Genomic DNA, 23,799 nt, shown 5'->3' with positions numbered 1-23,799 from the left:
ATATAAAATGCGAGTTCGCAAATTGTACAGACTAAGTCTATGGCAAAAAAAACCCGACGTGCTCTGATTGGTTTAAGCCTTGGCATCTTTTTGGCAATGTTTTGCACTCATAGTAGTGTAGTTTTCGCTTATTTGGCTCAAACCTTGTACCTTTCATTAGTTTTATGGAAGATACGAGTGAATATTAACACGACCTAATTTTTATTAATATAATTGTTTTATTTGAATATTACTAATAATACTACTAATACTAATTAATAATAATAAATATTACTAATAATACCAGCGATACAAGTAACTAATGTTTATGCACAGAAGTATAAAAACTATATGAAAGTAATTATTCAACATATGATGCAGCAATTAAATAATTCTTATTTCTCTATTATTTTCGAGCCTTTATTAGTTAATTTATGCAGTCATTGAAACTTGTTGCTGAACGTTTGTTACTTTCCCATCAACTACATATGGGAAGATGATTACTTAATGCCCAAAACGTATAAATATGTAAGCTTTAACGGAATATGTTATTTCGTAGCTCATTTTTTTAGTTATATCAAAATCATATTAAGAAGAAACACACACAAAAATATTTTTAATAAATTTTAATTTTTATATTTCCCGAATTTAGGTTTCAGGATTTGATCTTTTCTACTGTATATGTGTTCCAGATTAATATTACATGTAAACTAAAAAAAATAGGGGGGGGGGATAAATTCACATATTTTATTTATTTTTATAAAAATATATTTCGGTATGGCATGTTTTTGGCAAAAAATTGCCAAAAAGATGCCAAGGCTTAAACCAATCAGAGCACGTCGGTATCCTTTGCCATCGACTTAGTCTGTACAATTTGCGAACTCGCATATAAAACTAGTAAGATAAAAATTATACAGTCAAGCAAACAGTTAATGAATTAAAAAGAGTTTTTTCAATTTTCTTGTTGTCAATCTATTACAAGCTTAACACGAAACGTGTCAATTTTTGAGGAAATGTACATGAAAATCGAAGACAAACATCCGCAAGACTTTGTAATGCAAATGCAATCTATCACATTTGACATAAAAATATCTTTTTGGATTAGAAGTATATAATTAGGAATTTTTTTTTTTGTTATATCATTTGATAAATTCCATCAAATTTTTAACCGAAGCTCTTATGTCAGTTTTCAGTTGAAAGTTCACGGGAAGAATTACTCTGATTAATCTCTCTATAAAAATTGTTTCTTCTTAAGAGACTGAAATCCAAACTTTAAAGGGAAAAAAGCACTTCAACAGTCACATTAATTTGTATTAACGTAGACAGTATTGGCCGGTTTGCTTTTTCACGAGAAACAACATACGCAAAAACTTATTTTTCTACTAGGAGTTCATGAGTCACGTGCCTGGTAATCAGGAAACTACAGATTGTATTTTTAAATAAACATCAAATTACCGTCAAAATTTTTCATGTAGCTTTCATAAAAATTCGCTTCAAAATTAAAAGCTGAGATTCAGAGAAAAATAGGCGTATTTTTTGCAATAGACCACAGGAATATATATATATTTTTAATAGAAAAAGCAACAAATATTCTAAAGAAAAGAAAAACATCAAACTCAAAATGGTTGAAAAGAAAGATGACGATGAACATGATAAAACTGAAGCAGAGAATGGCGAGAATATAGACGATAAAAGCCATACAGACAAACACCAGCACGGGGAGGAATATATAAAGGTAATGGTTAGACTTAAGATTAGTGTCTGGTTTCTTGCCGGCATGACAAAATCTTGCTAACCTTCAAAAAGCACGCCAAAAGCTAGCCATTTTGATTATTTACAAAAAATGGTAATAAACGTTTTTTAAAGTTTATAAAAAACTGATAGGAATATATTTGGCAAAAAATATTTCAACTTTAGGGACCGTATATTAATCTTAAGTCCAATCAAAGCTAATATATTGCTCAACTTTTTTGTTTACAAAATAACGCACTGCCTGCTTATTTATTTATTTTTTAATTTAGTGACATATTTTAACATTTTCCTATAGAAAACATACCCAGTTACAACGGAATATGGATAATCGGAGATATTTGAATTCGTAGCCATTATCAAAATTTCTATATCTTTAAATATGGCATCAATGCAGTGTTTAATAAATCATCCTCTTTATAGAGGAACGACTGTGAAATATCGACATGCAATTAATTCTCGACATACAATTAATACAAATATCGACATACAATTAATACAAATATCGACCTACAATTAATACAAATATCGACATACAATTAATACAAATATCGACATGCAATTAAATCTCGACGTACAATTAATACAAATATCGACATACAATTAATTATTTCTTTATTCACAATTTTCAAGCAATGACATTTTATATCGGATTTGAAGGTAAATCATATCAACAATATTACTTAACAACATTTTTCAGAAAAGAATCAATTCCTAAAAAGGGACTGGTGCGATCTTCTTTTAACCCCCTGTTTGGCGCACTTTTCAAAAGTCGCCAACTCGCTTACCACGAGCTTGCGCCGAGTTTTTCGGAGAAGTCCTAGACTAGAGCAAACGGGGGTTGCCAGCTTTGGTGCCTTATCGCCAACTTGGTGAAGAAGGGAGTTATAACTACGATTCACTGAAGGGATTTTAAAAAAAAATAATATTCGGGAAGAAAACATAATATATTAAATTATAATAGCGTTAATTCAGGTATGCGGTATAAAAAAATTCAAATGCTGAATTCAATCATCAACTGAGAGAAGTAACTGCAAAAACGAGGAGAAAAATTCTCACATTTATGATTTTCTTCATGAAAAAATATCATAGATCTTCTTTCTTAAAGTGAATTCAAGATTGTGTCTTCTTAGAGCAAAATGCCGAACAACATTGTTACGATATCTTTCCGACACTGGCCGGCATTCAAAACATCGAGTGAGAATGGATGCCAGCAATAAATACTTCGACCTAGCCAGAGGCCATGATCGTACAATATCTTATGCTAATAGGGAATTTCTTAGTGAGCGATTTCATTGCTTATCAAAGAATCGTATGGGTATATATATTTCAGTTTATAAAAGTCTGTATGTTTGGGAAATTTAATACTACCGAAATTTTCTCTATCTGACTTTATTTTGCGAATTTCGTACATTTAAAGAAACTTATTTGTCGTGGCTGGTTCGTGAGTGCTTTCAATAAATAGGCAAATAGAAAACTTAACAGATTTATTTCAGATTCGTTTGAGTTACTCTGCTCAGTAACTCCTTCTCTTCCAAGAGCCAACACTTGAATGACATCACTCTTTGAATTACACTCGCGCTAGTTGTCTAGCGCCATCTATGAACGTTTATTTCCTAACGCTTCAAAATCCAATCACTACATTATTATTATTTTTTTTCATATTCATGCTTCTTATAGAAAACTACAAAGAATTTTAATAAATGGTTTAGAGACGAATAAGAAATTTTTGTATTGGGATGAGGCTTAATAGACTAAAAATGCCCCCCTCCCCTATATTTGGTATAGACAAAATATTAAAATTTTGGCAGAAACTAGAATGCCTTCAATTTGTACATTATTAACTCACTATTCTTATTAATTTTGACAATATCGATGCGAAACAGAAATTGATTCCATTCTTTTATTCATAAAGTTAAGGTGTAAGATTTTTGATGTACTTCAAAATAAAAGTTTTTTTTACTTTTCTATAAATATCAAGGTAACTAAAACAATGAATACTTAATTATTCATTTAGCAGGCTTTTGTTAACCGAATTACAGACAATAAATTGTCAGAATCCAACAGCAAATCGTCAAATCATTGGGACGTCGATACCAAATTTCAGCTTGCCAACTATTGAGGCCTATTAACGTCAAATGCCATTCAATTTGCACACATTCAAATTATAATAACTTATATATTCCTCATTAACTCATTTTAAATGCTGTGTAGGAGGATATTAAAGCTGATAAAATTCACTGAAGTGAGAACATATGTATGAAAATAAAGTCAGAAGCTGAGTGTATCAATGTATTGGTTGCATTAGTAAATACACTTATTTGTAAAAGTATTTATAATTGTTGATAGAATCATAGCTACAAAATAATTGGGCATAGTTAGGATAACTCTTTGTAATATTTGTTTCCTAAATCATTTCTAATCATTTTCGATGATTATGGCTCGATTGATCTTTTAGCCTGGTAATAAGGACTATCTCAGTTACTATGTCTATCAAGGTGAGTGGAGACCCACGAAACCTAAGCGTGAGGTGGCTGCTACCAACAAGGGACCTGGACCAGCTATCGTTAATTTACCGACCGCCATTGGTAATGTAATTTTTTGATAATGATCGGTTTGATCTAGATTTAAAATCATTATTAACTAGTACAATTTAAGCAAATTCTTAAAAAGCATACAGAGTATTCAGATATTTTTGAATCAAACTCAGAGGATTATAGACATTAAGAAAGACAAAAATTTCATAGGATCATGATGCCGCAAATGTTGTTTAGTCAATGAAAATATGGGTACTTATATATTACTATGTACAAAATTCCGCTAAAATCGACTAGTTCTCTCTAATGGGTGTATGGTGACAACGTCAGCAGGCCTCAATTAGTTATTTATTAACAAGATGACATGAATACTCAGAACATAAAGCGCAGCAGAGACGCACACAAGCAATATACAGTAGAACACTTAGAACAAAGCAGGCCATAAGTAGTAATTGGTAGTAAACAACAACAAAGTGGCCAGACAGAATTCAGCAAGAAGATAGAATTCACGTAGATGTTCACTAAAATCTATCCAAACCTCTGCTATTCTCCACTGTCTTTTCGCTTTAACTGTATCCAACTGCCGATTCACTACTTCAACAGTAAACTCCAAGATTCGGCGAAAGGGGTAATTCTCAATCCATTAATTGCTTGAGCTCCACTCAATGCTTACGCTTCATGGGACTGATCCAACTAATTCGTCGTTGTCTCAACTCTGAATAATTATACAATCAACTTCTGCTTGGTCTGTTGGCCTTTTATAACTGCCGGAGCAGGACACAGAAGGTTCACGAACAATCTAACTTAATTCGCTTTCTATTGGTCATACGCCAAAATTCTTGAAGATTTTAGTATCTTCCATTTTGTCGCCAAATTCGTTGTCAAGTCATTAAATGGTCACCAGATTTATCCCGGGGATCAATGATCCAGCATCCGATCAGCATCCAATAGACTTTCATAAAACGTTTCATTCACTTTCTTTCCTACGTTGGAAAGAACTGTGCAGGCAAGAACATTATAGATTCGTAAAAATATTAATTCCTTGTCAACGGTTAATTTTCAAAGACGGTAAATATTTCGTAACTAAAATTTGGTTGTCAATGGCATGCGGTTAATATTTAATTTTGCCAGTGGCCTGCAATTAATAAGTAAGTATCAAAATGTGTAACATACAAATGTGTATATAAGTTATTCTGAAAAGATGTACAAATCAGACAATTGACACTTTCTATAGGGCAGATTACTCTCTCCCATCTTTATCTAAAAATACAAACAAACATATTTCTTAGCACTATGATTTAACCATGTTACAAATTTTCTTTTTATGATTCGATTTTAATGGGGAGATCATTTAAATATTTTCATAAATTATTGCCGGAATTATTCGTAAAGTAATTTTGAGCTAAGAACTTTTGACATAATGGTACTTTCTTTTTATTTTCGTTATTTTCATTGATTAAATATTTGCGACACCAGGAATCATTACAGTTTTTACTTTCTGGTAAACGAAGTATACAAAGATAAAATATAGAGATCGTCAAATCATTCAAATACGATATTTACACGAATCTATTCTTAAGTCCAATAAACACATTTTTGGAATTATATCTGTCTATGAAGATTATGACTTCAAAACGCTTTGATTAGATGGACGATATTTGATGTACGATTTTACACACAATTTGTCGATTTCTATTAAATTTGAACGAAATGGATTTACAGAGAATCCGTCTGTTGAAATGAACATGAATACGATAACAATAAAATTAAACCAGCAGGTCTTTCTGGAGAATCTAGATTTTTATTTTCCTTCTCACACCTGATTATTGAACACACACACACACACACACACACACACACACACACACGCACAGACACACACACACACACACACACACACGCACAGACACACACACACACACACACACACACACACACACACACACACACACACACACACACACACACACACACACACACACAGTACTTGTACTTTAATCATATGCCTTTGGCGATTGGTAGATACAAAAAGAACCTATTACCGAGGGATCTTTTTCTTTTTTGGCGATTAATCGCTGGTATGCAGTTAACACACTTGTACCAAAAAAGCCGAATACATATTTTGGACACCTTTTATTTCACCGATTGAAACCAAAATTTGACAGAATTACAGTTGTAATCTCAAAATCACATATCAAATTTCATGCATTTAAACCATTGCGTTTTTTAGTCATATCGCAGGGTATATATGCGTGTGGAGGTACAGATTGATAAACTATGCGTCCTTTAACAAACTTAGTACAAACGTTTCATAAGGATCTACACTTTAGATGCTGAAATTGCGACTTAAATTACATTTACACAAATTGCTAAGTTTTTAAATTATATCATTTATTTTTAAACTCCATTAATTAACGAAGTGTTGAATTAAGTGTAACGATAAAACGTTCAATGAAACAGTTTGAAAGTTCGCATATCAATTTGTTTACATTTGATTATTGCCATCCGATTGTAAGAAATAAAGGTGAATTCTGCGTCACGACTTAAGCGTTTAGCGTTTTTTTTGTATGTACATTGAGGTTTAAAAAAATTAAATTTTATTGCTAGTACTTTCTTTTTTGAGTTTTTTTTATTTATCGTGTATGAAGTATAGAGAAAGTATTGTAATCGTCAAAAAATTCGAACTCGAGATTTCGAGATTTTTACGAATCTTCATATTTTAGACCTCCTTGAGCTAAAAAAAACTCCCACATTATTGATATTATGTCTGTCTGCATGTGGCAAAACTTACATGCAGACAGACATAACAACAAAAACGCTTTAAGCAAGATGAAATTTTGTATATGGTCCTTACACCAAAATCGTAGATTTATGTCAAATTTTGAATAAAATACGTTCAGATTAAATCTGTCAGTCCGACTGTACGGATATAAGTTAACAGGATAGCTATAGAATGAAGAGATTTTGGTGGATAACATTCGGTCACAGATTTTTGTCTACACGACAGATCTACACACATCTGTAGTGTAGACACCATCAAATTTTGAGCCAAATGCAACAAAGATTTGATTGTCGCTTGAACTGGAACGTCTGACTTTGGACTTACAGAAGCATACAAATGCAATAACTAAAAAAAAAAAAAAAAATACAATAACTTAAATTTATCAAAATTGATATGTGATTTTGTGACGCCTACCTTCTCCTGATATTTACTTATTTATTTCCTTATCATAGAACTTCTATTAGCAACATTTTAAAATTTAATTGGTAAACTTCCATTTTTTCTAACTTACACATTATAAATTTTTGTAATTCCTAGTTTCGTATTTAGGAATCTCTTATTTAGGAGCTAAAACTGAAAATCCAATTTTTAAGGTAAAAATTAATTCGTTTATCTTAATAACTGTCTATTCAAGTCTAGATTGCCTGCCATTTTTTAATTTTTCAGTTTAGAATAAAGTAGAAACTGTGATTGGAATAAATTTACTCGTTCGAAACCTCAAAAAATTGCTTAGATGATTAGAAATAAGCATTAAAGGTTTCCTCTTTATACCATTTTTTTTCTAAACAAATGAAACAGTTTGCAATAAATTCGTTTGTACAAATGAAATTCATTTTCATATATTTTGACTTGTCTTTTTTATTTAGGTGATCAAGATCATGACCCTCGAAGAATAAGAGCTCCTGCTTATAAGATAGGAGAAAGGTAAACACTTTTGAAAATTTAGATTCGATTTATTTCATTCCTGGAGGCATCATTTATACAAGAAACAAACAATGTAAAAGATGCATCAACCTACATCGCGACACAAGAACAAAAGAGACCGAATTTTTTCCTTCAGTGAATTTACTATGAGATTTTGATACGGATTTCTTTGACATTCCAATGTTGTAAGAATAAGGGATTTTTTTATCCTTTCACTCAGAGCGTGAAAAAAATGCTGATGTCATCAGTTTTCTAGAGCGCGAGTTAAGAATAGCAAAATAAAAAACGGGAATTGGATCAGGAAGTAAGAGAACATTTTAGAATGAAATTAATGTGGGATAAATTAAGATAAAAATTCGGAAATTAATGATGTTTTAAATTAGATTAAGAGATATAACTACATATATGTATTCCTGTGAACATTTCAAAGTCAACATGGGAAAATAAAACAATTCTTATGTGCTTACCATGAGCAAGCTTTCGCATTTATGGATAAGAACTTACTTTAACTTTAATACGCTACAATATATAAAGAAAGTTTCTTAGAAACTCAGATAATTTTAAACTCAAATTTTAATGATTGTTTAATATTTTCTGTTCTTGAAGCTTGGATTTGCGTTGAGAATTTTTTGAATTTCCCAGTCGAATTAAGAACACTCTAAACTGGCTGCGTGATAGTCAGCATGAGTTTAAAAAAACTATTTTTGCCTATTTTTATAATTTGACCGTATCCTGGAAATTATTATATTGTTGTTCTCAATAACGATCTTTCGGTAATTTTATTATATTTTTTAAGAAATTACGGTGGCAAATTAGTTACACATTAATGGCAACGATTATAAATTTCGCGTAAGTGAATCGAATCAAAATATGAACAGAAACACAAAAATATAAACGCACGCACGCACGCACACACACACACACAATATATATATATATATATATATTTGGTAAATAAGTTGCTTAAGACAATTAAGACCTTAAAGAAGATATTCCTTTTAAAACTACAAGATTCGCGAATCCTCATCTCTAAGGTATCAGCTTACAATTTCGAAAGCATTTATTAATATAAATTTTTACTTTCTCGTATGCATAGTATAGATAAAGTATTATAATCCTCAAAAATTCCGAATTCGAGATTTTGACGAGTATCCACGGTTTAGACCTCCTCGAGTTCCAAAAAACATATTTTGGAAAATGCTTGTCTGTCTGTGACAAAACTCAAAAAAGCTTTGAACTAGACAGTCAAAATTAGGTATACGGTATTTACACCAACGTTGTAGATTTTTTATCAAATTTTGAGCAAAATCTGCTCAGAAGAAGTTCGTCTGTCCGGTTGTTCGGCTATGAGTTGAGACGATAACTACGAAACGAAGAGAGCTAGCGAGATAAAACTCGTTTACATAGATTTAACATCCATAGCGCAGGCACTTTTCAAAGTTTGAGTCGAATCTAACAAAGAGTTGCAAAATCTGTCGGTCTACAATTTCAGAAACATGCAAACGTGATAACTCAAAAACGCAATGACTTACATATATCAAATTTGGTATGGAATTTTGTGACTACAACAAGTATAATTTTGTGTCAAAATTTTGTTTCTATCGGTTGAATAATTGTCTTTTAAATACAAATTCTATTTTTGGATACTATTGAAAGCATGGTAGGGATAATCGCCAAGAAATGGTCCAGTGAATTCAGAAAAGCTGCTAAACTTATGTCAAAGGTTGATATTTCGTAACTATTGTACGGTAATGTCATGTAAGACATGTATGTAAGACGTTCTTTGGGATTAGTGAGTATGCGAGAAAATTTGGGGAAAACCACTCCTGCCAGTTATAAATAAAGTTTTGTTTATTTTCTGTGCTTACAAAATATATCATGCTGTACTAACTTATGCTACATTAATGTGCTAAAATCAGAGCGGACAATAAAGTGATTCCATATCTCTTTTGATTGTTCACGACACTGTTCTATTCTAAGATTAATTGGCCATTCTGTTTAATTCTAGACAATTATTTTTATTAAACATGCAGAAAATATGTGTTCCTATTATTGTCTGATTTAATATATTCCAGTAATTTGTAGCTACGAAATTACAAGCAATAAATTACAATAACTCTTGGCACTTGCTTGATTTAACCGTAATGGGATTATCACACCTTACAAATCTAAATAACCATTTTTATTTTTATAATGTCTTGTCTGAAGATGCTCTTTAATTCACATACTTTATTCTGTTGCGATATGAACAATGGACTCCAAAACTAAACTAGGATCAGTATGTGAAATGTATCACGTGTGCCTGAATTGTCATCAGTGCTGTTTAAGTTGGTACCAATAATTTTTAGAAAATGTCCTTGCATTTTGCATGTAGGACAGGCTCTTGCATAATCCGTGCAAGTATTTATTTGCTGTTTATGATTGGTCCATGCACTTTAGAAATTTAAATTGAACAAGTAATGATATATTTTCTTTAAATGTACCGTTAAATTTCACATTGGGATGCTTTAATTTTCTGTCATATTAATTTTAGTAATACCTACTCCATACAGAAATAAAATAAGCAGGAGTGATATATCCAATAGGTTCGCTCAAATTCTCTAATAAAGGTGTTATATCGCCCTCTCCCCCCAACTTTACCCCCAAAAATAATGAGCCATGGAAAGTACAGTGAATGTCCCGAACGCTCTAATATTTTTGAATCTCATATAATAGGATCATGTGTAATGGTAAAGAAAGCTTGTAATAAAGCTAGTAGGTCGTAATAAGGTAAGGAAAGAATAAAACTAGTGCAATTATTGCATGGCATCAGTGAACAATAGTTATGAAAACTTCGATCTATGGCGTGAATCTAGTATTTTTACGAATTTAGTGTCCGATCTTAGGCGATTATTTTAACGATTAATTGTCGACATGAAATTTATGCAAAAGTGTTAAAAAATCGAATATATATTTTCGATGTCCTTTTTCCAACCGACTGAAATCAAAATTTGGCACTGAATTACAATTGCAATCACAGGAACAGTGCTAAATTTCATTTATCAATGTCAATGAATTTATGTGCATCGACAAACGATGACATTCGAAAATATCCGCAAACAGACAGACAATCGACCTCTTGTTGGATTTTGATCTAAATGGATGGATCTAACATTTAGATGTTGAACCTATGTACAAAATTTTATCTACATGCCTCTTTACAATTTGATGCTATTGTGTTCTTTTGTACTTGGACAACCGGACAGATAGACCTCCTCATGATGGATTTCGTTCAAAATTTGACAGGAATCTACGAATTTTGTGGAAAAATCATACATTATTCATCATTTCATTTCAAAAACCTTGCTGAAGAATTTTTTTGAGTTATTGCGTTTCCAGGCAGATATACAGGGTGCAGCCGAAAAACTCGGGCAAACAATTTTTAATATAATTTTATTTAAAATAAATAAATTAACAAAATATAACGAATAATAATAAGAGTAGACTTTTGCTAATAAACAAATTTAATTTGTTTCAAAGTGGTCGCCTTTTACAGCGATGCAGAGGCACAAATGCTTATTGAAATTTTCAGCGATGGGTAGCAAGTTTTCTTCCTTTAATCCATCCTATTCTCGCCGAAGCGATTGTTTTAAAGAATTCAACCTTCTTTGTGGTTTAGTGCAAGTCCTAGACTCCAAAACAGACCATACACTGTAATCCATGGGATTGAAATTTGGCGAATACTGTATCCAATCTTCAGATCATAGCGCGTCCGAAAAATACGCTTTGCACCAGTCTTGTGTCTTTTTGGCCTTATGAGCTGGTGCGGAGAGTGGTGAAAAGTCTAGTTTACATTGTCGAAGCACTTTTTGGCCCACGGAAGAACAACAGCTTTCAGACACACTTTTTAAATTATTTTTGGTACACTTTTTGAATTATTTTAGCATCCTCATCCACAAAAACCAGAGATGCTTTGCCGCTTGCATAAATTTCTCCCCAGACCATGACCAACTTTGGATATTGGCGATGCTCAACAAATGCCGAGGTGCTTGGAGAGTCTACAGACCAGATTCCATCTTTATGGGTTATGAGCTAGTTGGGGAGAAAAATGCCTCTTCTTAGCGAAAAGGAATCTCTCCCAGCTTGACTTGCAGGCCCGTCTCAAAAGTTTTAGACATCTTTGGAGCCACACGAGTTTCTTTTCTTCAGTGATAAGCGGAACTTTTTGGAACTTGTAAGGCTTCGGTTCAAGCTCTGATTTTACCATTCGCTGCACTGATCGGTCTCTTATTTCCATTTCCAAGCGATCTTTCTCATGGAATCAATCGTATTTCATTGAGCTCGCTTTTTGATGACCTTATTATTATTGAAAGTGTTTACCATACATTTTTGTTCACTTCCTGGACACCAGCCATCATTGCAAAGCTCTTTGAAACGGCAGATTGCATGAGACACTGTTTTTACACTGTCGTTTTCCTTGCTTAAACAACTCTAAAATAGTAGGTCTTTTGCATGGCATTGTAAAACGAGTACTATATATATATATATAAATTTTTAAGTCAATTCATATTCAGGTCAGCAAAATTTTTTTTTATTTTAATTATTTTCTATTAAATAATTACAATTAATATGAATATGTATATACATATGACAGAATTACAATATTTAGTGGCTATTTTTTATCTTGGCGACTCTATTTAAAGTATTAAAAATTAATTAAATTTAATTAATGAATTTATATTTGAAATTATATAATGAACGAAAAATTACGTCAAGTAACATATAAAATTTTTTTTGAAATTGAATTTCTAATTATTTTTTTATATTATTTATATTTATCTTATATTATTTATGATCGGGTGTTGCGTCAGTAATCTCAGAGCTTGGCGACCATTTAGCGACGGATTTGGCGGCCAAATAGAAATTACTAGACAAATTCTCCCTATATAAATATATATATATATATATATATATATATATATATATATATATATATATATATATATATATATATATATATATATATATATATATATAAAATAGGGAGAGTATGAACTAATAGTAGGAATTGAAAAAAAAGAAGCAGCATGTAAACTAAGAGATATATTATAAAATATTTTATAATTGAAATGGTAGACAAAAAGAAATGAACACAAAAAGAAATTAGCTAACTTCTATTCTATGATGCAATAACTTTCTCCGAGTTTTTTCGCCGCACCCTGTTATCCCAAAAAGTTGTTTTTCGAACTCAGAGAGGCCTGGTTCTTGGAGACTCCTCAAATTCTCGAGTTCGAATTCTTTGAAGATTTTATTCCTTTCCCTTTGTATACGAGGAATCAAAAAAGTTCTTAGCAAATATTTTCATAGCACAAATACTGTGACAAAGGTCGTTTTATACTAATAGTTGCTTCACCATGCTGTATGAAAGTGGGAACTGAAATAAGCCATGTGTTAGTAATAAATAAATATGTATTCGGTCATCAAGTTAAAATTCGTTGGTCTTAAAAATCATTTATAATGCTTATTTTTTGTATGCATTACGTGTCTACACTTTCTGATTGTAACAAAAATGATTTTAAAAAGAATTTATAGAATTCATTAAAATTTCTCTCAATAATATTTGTTTCCATTAACGCGATTTTTTTTTACAGAGATATGCGACATTTCTATTCTTGCGCGCCAGGATCGGCGAAATATGATACTAGGACTTTAACAAATAAAGGCAAGGATGTATGTCACGCTCCGAAAATTGGCGAAAAGATCAAAGGCATGAAACCATTTGAGTCACCCGGACCTGCTAAATATCACAGAGGGGACAGCGATGGAATAGTCTTTAGCAGAGCACCCGCATACACGATGCAATTTTTCCACGACTTCGCCAGGCCTTTTAACAGTCCAGGTAAACTGTTCTTGCATTCTTAAATAATCTATATTTATAAAAGGAAGTGTTTATTTGTTTGTGTGTGTATGAGTGGCTGTGATGTCCAGACAAATTTATGGTACTTACAACCATTAAATTCTTATACAAATGTAGATATAAGAGTGATTTAATTTAATGCATTTTAAAGCCGGTATTTAAAAATTCAATGTAAAAAATGTCTTTATTGAATATTTTGTGTTGTTTTGGAAGATTTTTCATTACGTATTTGCTTATAGCATCTGTTCTCATACTTGCAAGAAAAAAAAGTCATGCTCCATTAAAGTGAACAAACGATTTTCATTTTAAAGAAAAAATTCTTAGTCCTTCATTTAATTTATTGAATTTTGAATTAGACTTCACAATTTTTAAATAGATTTTTCGAAAAATTTTAAGAATTGGGTCTAAAATCCTTACTTCCAGCATTCCATTTCTTAACAATTTATATTTAAAAATGGAAGTGTTTATTTTTTTGCAATCGATTGCGTACTTTTGATGTACGAACAAATCTATCGCACTTATTTTTCCTTTTCAATGATTCGGCAAGGTGCCAAATTAGAAAAAAAATTCAAGAATAATGGAAATTAGATTTATATCACAATTCGTCGAAAAGCAGACGTTCAAAATGAACACTTGCATTTCGTCATAATGCTACGAGGATCAGTTTTTTCAATATTAACTCCGATAGACTCTAAAAACAAAGAATATAAAACATTTCCGATTCCCTCTTGAAAGAAAGTAGTCGACAGTGATCAGAAAAAAAAAATTTTGATTTGCTTTTATCCACAAATAAGGCATAATTTCTATATGTTTCGGGTTTATTTGTTTTCTCACAGACAATAATTTTTTTTCATTCTGAATAGCCATGTATTCCAGCTGGTCTGTTAACTCATCGAACAATTTTAGATGACACAGTAGAAAAGCATTTTGATAAACTCTACAAAAATCTTTAAAACATTCAAAAGTGAATTTTTTGCAAATGTATTAACTATAAATTTCTTATTATTTTGAGTTAATTTTTTGGATGATCTTTTTTTTTACTTCGTTTTCCATTTGATTTTATTCTTTAAAGCGTTTAATCACATACTACATTCTAGAATAGAAAAAATTTATTAATTTAGCGATATGCCCATTAAATTACTAATGTTGCGGCTAAAAAATATATACTTTTCTAATACTGCTTGTTATATGAATTAAAAGCTATTTAAAATAATAAAAAGAACTAGAGAAATAAGTAGGCAAAGATCAAAGTCAAACGATTTTAAAATGGCACCAAAACATAAAAATAAAAAAAAAGTGATTGACAATAATTTTATTTATGAATTTATCATAAAATGTTTCGATGTTCCATCACTTTACTGATGCACTTTATTCCCACCTTTTGTACTTCCATTTTTATAAAATAAAATAAAGTAAAACCGATGTTTTTCTCTAAGACGTGAAACAAATCACACACACATATACACATATGATTCCCTATGAAAAAAATAACGGACTTCGAATTAAAATCTCAGACTACAGCTCATTCTTTTTACATTTTAATGTGTGGGAACGCTTTTGGTAGAAACTGAAGATAGTTTGCACATTAATTAATACTCTCCATTATAGTGTGTATGCTCATTTATTTATTCTAATTATACCTTTCTCATGCTCTTAGCTCCCGACAGATATACCTTACCAGAATGCATGGGCTCCAGAAAAGCACCATATGGTGGCGGTCCACAGTATGTCATAGGAGAAAGACTGGATAAAACTGGAATACCTCAATTGGTTGTTTAATTTTTTTTGTCATTGTTTTTATAGTTTTAAAAACTCAATAGCATATTTAGTTTTAAAGTATAGTAAAATTTGGTTTCTGTCTTCCTAATGATACTTATTAAATTATCTTATAATGCTTTTTGGAATTTTGAATTTTTTAATATTATTTTTCAATCTTTTTGCGGTCATTTGGTTTGCCGGGAATTTTATTTATGTTTACCTTTGATTAAATATCACTTCATAACTTAATACTAACGATTCACCTAAAATATTATCCAATATCAAAATGTGACAGTTTTAAATTAATAGGATAATACTAATTCAATGTATATATGAAACAATCTATTTCATGACACCATCGTGTTGAAAAACTTAATTGTCGGTTCATCCAACTTTCGCGATACTGTAATTTAATTTTCTTTTTTGTTGTGGCAATTATGCAGATATTAATAAGAATTCTTATTTCTTGGCTTTCAACAGTGAAAGAAAATTTCCAGTTAAATATTTGTTGAAAAAATAAAAATGGTTTGAATTTTAGTGTAACAGAGTAAACTATTGTTGAAAATTTAGCAAAAATTATTTTTAAAAAATGCCAAGATTCCGGGAAATTTGAAAGACAATTAAATTATATCATTAAAAAGAAAAATTTTGAAGTTTTGAAATGGCATAAAAATTTTAGCTACGTTTTTGGAAATCATGGAAAAGAAACGACAATAAACAGAAATAAATTTCGCTTATTTTTTGATTAATTATAATTCTATTTAAAATTAAAAATATTTTCTTAGTTGTGCATATTTTACATCCAAAGTTTATCTGTACCATATTTGGTAGTTCTAGGTCTAACGATGTGTTTTGTACAACCATCCACACACACACACACACACATACATACATGCACACTTGTGGAGTAAAATGTCCAAAATACATTCTCGATTTCATCCACTGCCTTATAAAACTAATTTTTTTGTTAATATTGGACATAATAGTTTTCATTGCTGTCATAAAATTTAAATCCTTTTCATTGCCTTATTAAATATCTTACCTCGGAATTTTATTCCTTAGTTTAATGCTGCGAATGTGCAGTTAAAATAATTCATTGGATAATAATATTTTTAATGGTATGATCCTATCAGTGGACTTAATCAACGGTCTATAAACAGTTCACAAAATAGATTTATGACTACTAAATGAACGCAGTTTTTTTTTAAAAAAAATTCTTTATTGAGATAACTACGAATAACAAGTTATGCATAAAAGGTTTTAATTGAAATTAAACATAATCCAATATTTCCATCGAACCATCTGATCGCCGAAAGCCACTAGTTTAAACAATGAAACAAATAAAGGCGATTTAAAACTAAAATACTATCATACTATGTAATCATGTTTTTAATTAGAGTTTTGAAACTTTTAAGAGCTAAACTTGATATTGCTTTTAAATATAAACATACATATTATTTATTTAATTTCTTTCTGTCGTCGTAGAATCCAGGCCCTGCAGCTTATCAGCTACCTTCTACGAATGTCACTAAACAAAAGCCTCCTGCTTATACGATGGGATTGAAGACACTGTCTCAGAGGATTGGAACTGCAACACCTGGTCCTGCTTCAAACGACTTGCATATGGTAAAATTTTTTCCCACACATTTTCCATAGATATTTAGATATAAGTTTTGCAGAATCGAATATCAATAATTGGAACATCACATTAATTCTCACTTGCGTTTTCACACCATTAATTATCAGATAAAAGATGTTAAAAGATTGTTATTATTATTCGTATTTTCGTTGGCAATATGTGACCATTTGCAACATATCAAATTAATTTGAAGTTCGAAAAACACTTTTTTGGGAAATGTCTATCTGTCTATGAAAAAGACAATTCAACGCTTTGAGGTAAACGGATGAAATTTGGTATACAGGCTTAAAATCAAATTTTTAGATTTCTATCAAATTTTGAGCAAAATAATTTCAAAGGCAGTCTGTCTGTCCGTCTGTTTGGATATAAGTTAATACGATAACTACAAAAAGAAGAGAATTGGCCAGATAAAATTAGGTACACATATTATCTTTAATAAAGACGCTTACCAAATTTTGAGCGAAATCAAAACAGGGGTTGATCGTCTGTCGGTTTATACTTTCAGGAATATGTAAACGCGATAATTCAAAAATTCAATGACTTAAATATATCAAATTTAATAGGTGATTCTATGACAACAATTGTAGTTCTCCGCCAAATTTTGCTTTCAATTGGTTGGAAAAATGCGTATAAAACACAAATTCAATTTTTGTATGCTATTAACCGCATACCAGTGATTAATAACCAAATAACTAGCTAAGGATCGCACACTAAATTCATTAAAAATGCTAAATTCACGCAAAAGAATATTTCGTAACTATTGTACGCCACTGCCATTCAAAGCTTTCTCAGAGATGACATTATGAGAGAGTATACAAGAAAGTTTTGGGAAGAGAACTCCCGCTGGTTCCGTTTTTGTAGATGATGCATATAAAGAGAAAATTTTTTGATAATCAAAAAAAAATAAAAAATTCACCACGATTTTGATGGGTCTTTAACGTTTTAGAAGTACGAAAAAAAACTAATTTGAGATTATGTTTATTTGTCTTTCCTTCCATCCGTTTGCGTGTGAGCATGATAATGAAATCTAACAGCTAGTTAGATAAATATAATTTGATGTATAGTCATGGCATCAAAATTGTAAATCTGTTTCATATTCTAGACTCAGGCGATCAATATAAAGTATACTTGTTATAACTACAAGAAGAAACTAAATGAGTTCCATTCTTAATCTTTTACGATTTTATTTTATCCTCAGGTTTTTTTGGACAGATATATCCTTTTCTCCTTTTAGAAGATCCAAATAAAGTAGTGTTTTTAAACTCTTATGATTTCATCCCTTCCCAATTAATCATCTCTTTTCTTTTTTCTTATTTAGGTAAAATTTCACAAACCTGCAACGCCTCGCTTCACATTTGGAATTCGACATAGCCCGTACAAAGCTTTTCAAGCATTTGCTCCTGGTGACTGATATGAGTAGTAAAATTAGCACAGTAGCGATATTAATACACGAAGATCAAGAAGCCAAACTAAGCGAATAGTTTTTTATAGTCTTTAGAATTTCTGTATTTTGATGAAAGCTTCCATTTGCTGTACAGATCATTATGAAAAATCATTCCAGGGCTCTCTGTTACTATCAATAGCTAGGATAATAAATTGTTTCCTCTTTTTTAATAAATATTTCTTTTTAGAACAATTTTATTTAATTTTTTGATTTACATGGTTGAATGAGTTTTAAATACGCTTCCGATTTTATGATGCCGTCATTAAAATCGCAATTCTGATTTATAAAAATAAATATCTTAGAATTTTTACAGCCAATATTAAATGCAAACACACGTATTTAGTAAAATGGCTGATAGACACATTTCATATAACTAAAGAAAGCAAGCATGTTATAGAGCCAATAGCCTATCTATATTTATAAAAGGAAATGTTTGTGCGTGAGTATGTGTTTCAGCGCTTTACAGAACTGGCCGTTTCCTTTAGAGCTATAAATAATTAAAGATTAAGCAAATTTTTGAATTTTTGCAGATACTATAGCACAAATTTAATTTTTATTTATCTTTAAAATTAAAAAAAAAATGTATTTTTATAACATCGATTTATTTACCATAAAATTCTTTTCTAAATTTGAAAATTTTTATACTTTCTTGTATACTAAACATAAAGTATTGAAAAATTACTGAAATTCGAATTCGAGATTCTGACAAATTTTTACTTTCCCAATCTCCCTCTGTTCGAAAGTCATATTTTTGGTATTATGTTTGTCTCTCTGTAACAAAAATAACTCAAGAACTTTGTTCTGAACTAATGAAATGTGGCGTGTGTTCTTTACAACAAATTTGTAGATTTCTATCATATTTTGAAAGAAATCCATTCAAGGAAAATCAATCTGTCCGATTTTCTTAGTGCAAGTTATAATTACAAATTGTAAAAAGTCATATAGATAAAATTTGGTGGGCATGTTTAATATCTAAATTGTAGATCTACATCGAATTTGCAACATAATCCGTCAAGGGGTTAACGGTCTGTCTATCAGTATTTTCAGAAGAATGTAAATGCGATAACTCAAAAACACATTATTTAGATAAAAGAATATAAGATCTTGTTGCTAAAACTTTAATTGGTTTCAATAGGTGAAAAGTGGTCTTTGCATCAACAATGTAGGTTTCTATCAAATCTTGAGCGAAATCTTTTCAGACGAAGTCTGTCCGGTTGTCTGATTATTAATTAACACTAAACCACTAAATGAAGAGAGTTAGATGATTACCAGTTGTCCCAAATATTATCATTTAAAAGGAGATATCTATCAAATTTCGAATAATATCCATGAAAATGTTGCATGATTGTGCTTTCAAGAATATGTAAAAGTGATAACTCAAAAACACAATGATTTAAATAAACAAAATTCACTATGCCATCTTGTTACTAAAACTGGTGTTTTTTGTGAAATTTCGGTTCCATTTGGGGGGAGAGGGGGAAATAGCACGTCTAAAATTCGAACTCGATTGTCAATGCTTATTGCTAAGTTCCTGGTATTAATCGCTAAAATTTCAATCAATTCAATCAAAATTTAAAATTTATCCATTTTTATTAAATCTTATTTTCTTGTAATGGCTTCTAATGTTTTTAAAGAAGAAAAAAGGTTTTTAACTTTTCTCTTAAGTTTTTTTATAACACTTTTATTAAATGCAGTAATGGACAAAACTAATGTGGACATGAAAGCTAGGCAGTAGAGATAAGATATGGCGTTCGAATATAAGATAATATTAATTTTGGAGAAAATTCTTAAAAAACGAAGTCGCTTTTGAAATCATATTCATTTTCTTTTTTTCTTCTATTATTCTGAACAAAAATGTGTCAAAATAAAGTTACGAATAATTTTCTTAAATGGGTATTATATATAAAGACTGAATGACTTATTATCTATTAAGACTGAATGGAAATAATATATTTTTAGTCATATCTGAATATAGTTGCAGCAATTTTGATTTGGCGACATTTTTGGAAATTTAAAAAATTAAATCTGGAGCCAAATACTTGTTTCAAAAATGTGAGGTCTTGAGGCTTGGTTCTGGAGATACGGGGAAACTTCTAGAAAGTTCGATTGATTGATTTGCCAAATTATAAATGATGGGCAATTTCTCTGAATTCCAATTTCAGATTTGTTTGAGATCTTGATCGCGACGATGACTCGTACATAATTTTATTTTAATTCATTCTATTATGAATTTTCCTTTTAAATGTTGCTATCATTGCCACCTCACATTGTGCTATGCTGGTATTTTTTAGTTCTTTTATTTATACCTACATCGTGATTTTAATTGCGTCAGCAAAATATCAAATGGACAAAAATCAAGAAATAAGTGTCAAACAAACTTTAATCGGGCACGAAAATAGACTTAACTATTGCCAAATGGATATTCGCCAAGACTTTACTAAGAAAAATGAGAACCATGTCTTCCAAAATTATAGATCTCACAATTTTCTTTTTGGCATTACTTTAAGACTTAAAAAAAACAACTTTCAATGATACTAATTTCTTTTTTTGTACAATCTTTTCGTTATTTTTAATTATTTAAAAAATGTAATATACAATTTGTAACTATTTTCAATGCGATGAAATTCAAACTTATCCATCAAACATTCAAGCACACGCTTTTCAATTTCGCTGACATAAAGTTTTAAAAAGAAACTTTCTTCAGACATAAATCTTAAAACAGGATTTTAACTTGCGTTTTTATATCGTAGTATATACATTTTCTTTTCATTTGAAAGCGTCAACATTTTCTTTGACTTAAAGTTTTCTAAATTCATGTTTTTTGGTCTTATTAAATAAATAAATTACACAAAAAATTTAATAACTTACTGAATGATGGTGATCACTGTGCAGATTTCTATCAATTCCAAGAAGAAAATATAAATCTTATCATGCCCCTTTGACATTCACCTTGTTCATTGGTTGAGTTTTCACGTTAATCTTTTCGTTTTCATGTTTTCACTACGTTGGAGTAATTGAAAATAACAAATAACTAGCAGCAAGTAATTCGATCACAAGTTCTATTATTGGAATATTTCGGAAGAATTCGAAAGAGTGCAGTTAAAGTTGTTTACAAATTATGTTAAAAGAATTAACATAATTTGATTACTACAAGAGAACGACAATTAAATTGCAAAAAAGTTCTAAAAAAACACAAAAACCAAACGATATTCTTGTGATTCTTTGTGGCGCTAAACCATTTAATTAAAAATTAGAAATTAAAAATAATATAATAATAAAGAAAAATAAATAAAATAATATAAATAATAAATAAAATAAAATAAATTAATAAAACAAACTAAAGATTCTATTTAATTTAATGTAAGATAGCCAAACGATAAATTAGTAGCGACATCTGAAAGTGACGTCATTTTATAAAAACGCCGAACATGTTTAATTTCAATTAAGTCTCTACATAAATAACTTGACATTCGCGATTCTCTCACCGAAGCATTTTGAAGAATCAAATCATAACAGACATAAAGCCTTTTTTATTTTCACATTTTCTATTAATTGTGTACATGAGCTTCCTAATAAAGTCAAATCTCATGAAATCACAGTGTTATTAAAAAATTTAATGCCTCGGCAATTTATTTTAAATAAAACTTTATCTTCCGAATTAAAATAATTTCCCTTTTCAATTCCTCCTGCAAACTGTGCCGATAATTTGTAGAACTCTTCTTCGTTAGTTTTTAGCGACGGTAGGAAATCATGTCATTAAATATTTAATACAATAATGAAATCAGTTTGAATTTCATTTCATCAAACTTCAGTAATAATTTTCATAATAAATAAATTGGTACTATTAATATAACATTTTAAAAATTAAAAAATTATGCAAAATTCAAACAAATTTTTGTGATATATACTTAGGCATATACCGTAGAAAGATTTTCGAAATAAATATTTGCATAAAACAACTGGTATTTAATGGTATAAGTATTTTAAAAATGATCTAAAATTGAAAGAAATTTTTGTAAAATATATTTAGGGAGATATCGTGGGAAAAGGCCAACATCTAATTTAATTTTTAATAAATTAATTTCGAATTAAAAATTTTGAATAATCTTTTTGTGATACAGGTTTTTCGCCCTCTGAAGTATAAAAGTAAGAAATTAAATAGTTCTAAAATATAGTAATCGAAAGAATATCTTGAAGAAAGCCATCTTGCACATAAACACAAGCCATTTTTCTCTGTATTATAAATAGATATTTAACGATCCCTAACACAGAAAAACAGAATTCTCTTTCTATTATATCCTGCATAAATACTTGAAAAAAGTAAATAAAGAGCAAAGAAAATTTTACGCCGGAAGAAACAGCCATGATGGCTATTATACTGTCAAGTCTCCTTTATCAAGTATTGATCAATTGTTGTAGTCCTTCAAAGAAGATAAACGATTTTTTAACAAATATTTTGCCTTTTTAACGATCTATAACCACAATTTACCGTTGACCTTGATCAAAATTCAGCTTCAGGCTAAAGGATCCCGAATAACCATTGAGATTTTATATACAGATAAAATTCAATCTCTTCTTTAACATAACAAAGGAGTTCGTTGATGGGCAAGCCTTTCACAAGGAACCTTAAACATTGACAGCATCTTTTTCAGACGAGATTGGATATTCTTTTATTAAATCTTGACAAAAAATTAGAAGCCTCACTCTTTCTTTATTTAGATTTCGGATGCTACTAGCCAAATGAAGTAATCGCAGGAAAAAGAACAATATTTCATGTCTTAAAAATTTTCTATATTTTTGATTTTGTTCTGATTACGCTATTTCTATTTTCTACCAGAACAGAATCAAACGTTTTAGAGAAAGAATTGGGAATTATCATTATAGATTTATGTTTTGCAAATTTCAAAAACGCAGAAAAATTTACCTTATCTTTAATTACTTTCTAGTACACGTAATACAGAGAAAGCATAGTAATCTTCAAAAAGCTTGAACTCGAGATTTTGACGAATCTCCAAGCTTTAGATCTATTTGAGTCCGAAGAACTCATTTTTGGAATATGTCCATCTATCCGTATGTGACAAAGATTACACA

The 23,799-nt window shown here is 30.2% G+C and overlaps 2 protein-coding genes across 2 annotated transcripts in view; one reads left to right on the top strand and one right to left on the bottom strand.

Moving 5' to 3' along the window:
- LOC129969661 (protein arginine N-methyltransferase 3-like) overlaps nt 1-21,710 on the bottom strand; it is a 42,374-nt gene extending 20,664 nt beyond the window's left edge. The window contains exon 1 of the mRNA XM_056084317.1: nt 21,577-21,710. The gene's annotated coding sequence lies outside the window, so the exon portion shown is untranslated. The remainder of the gene's footprint in view (nt 1-21,576) is intronic.
- Nucleotides 1,601-18,675, top strand: LOC129968214 (outer dense fiber protein 3-like). Its single transcript, XM_056082068.1, has 7 exons — nt 1,601-1,714; nt 4,187-4,316; nt 7,914-7,971; nt 13,602-13,849; nt 15,525-15,637; nt 17,111-17,251; nt 18,583-18,675. Exons 1-7 carry the CDS (start codon nt 1,601-1,603, stop codon nt 18,673-18,675), a joined length of 897 nt encoding a protein of 298 aa, XP_055938043.1.
- Nucleotides 21,711-23,799: the final 2,089 nt, after the last annotated feature.

This window comes from Argiope bruennichi, chromosome 5, assembly GCF_947563725.1.
Source record: "Argiope bruennichi chromosome 5, qqArgBrue1.1, whole genome shotgun sequence".
In the NCBI taxonomy this organism is placed as follows: Eukaryota; Metazoa; Arthropoda; class Arachnida; order Araneae; family Araneidae; genus Argiope; species Argiope bruennichi.
This window is presented reverse-complemented; position numbering and strand designations above follow the sequence as displayed.

Coding starts and splice junctions, on each gene's coding strand:
- LOC129968214 (XM_056082068.1), top strand. CDS start 1,601: ATGGTTGAAAAGAAAGATGACGATGAACATGATAAAACTGAAGCAGAG. Junction 4,317..7,913: donor TAATTTACCGACCGCCATTG/GTAATGTAATTT, acceptor TTTTTTATTTAG/GTGATCAAGATCATGACCCT. Junction 7,972..13,601: donor GCTTATAAGATAGGAGAAAG/GTAAACACTTTT, acceptor TTTTTTTTACAG/AGATATGCGACATTTCTATT.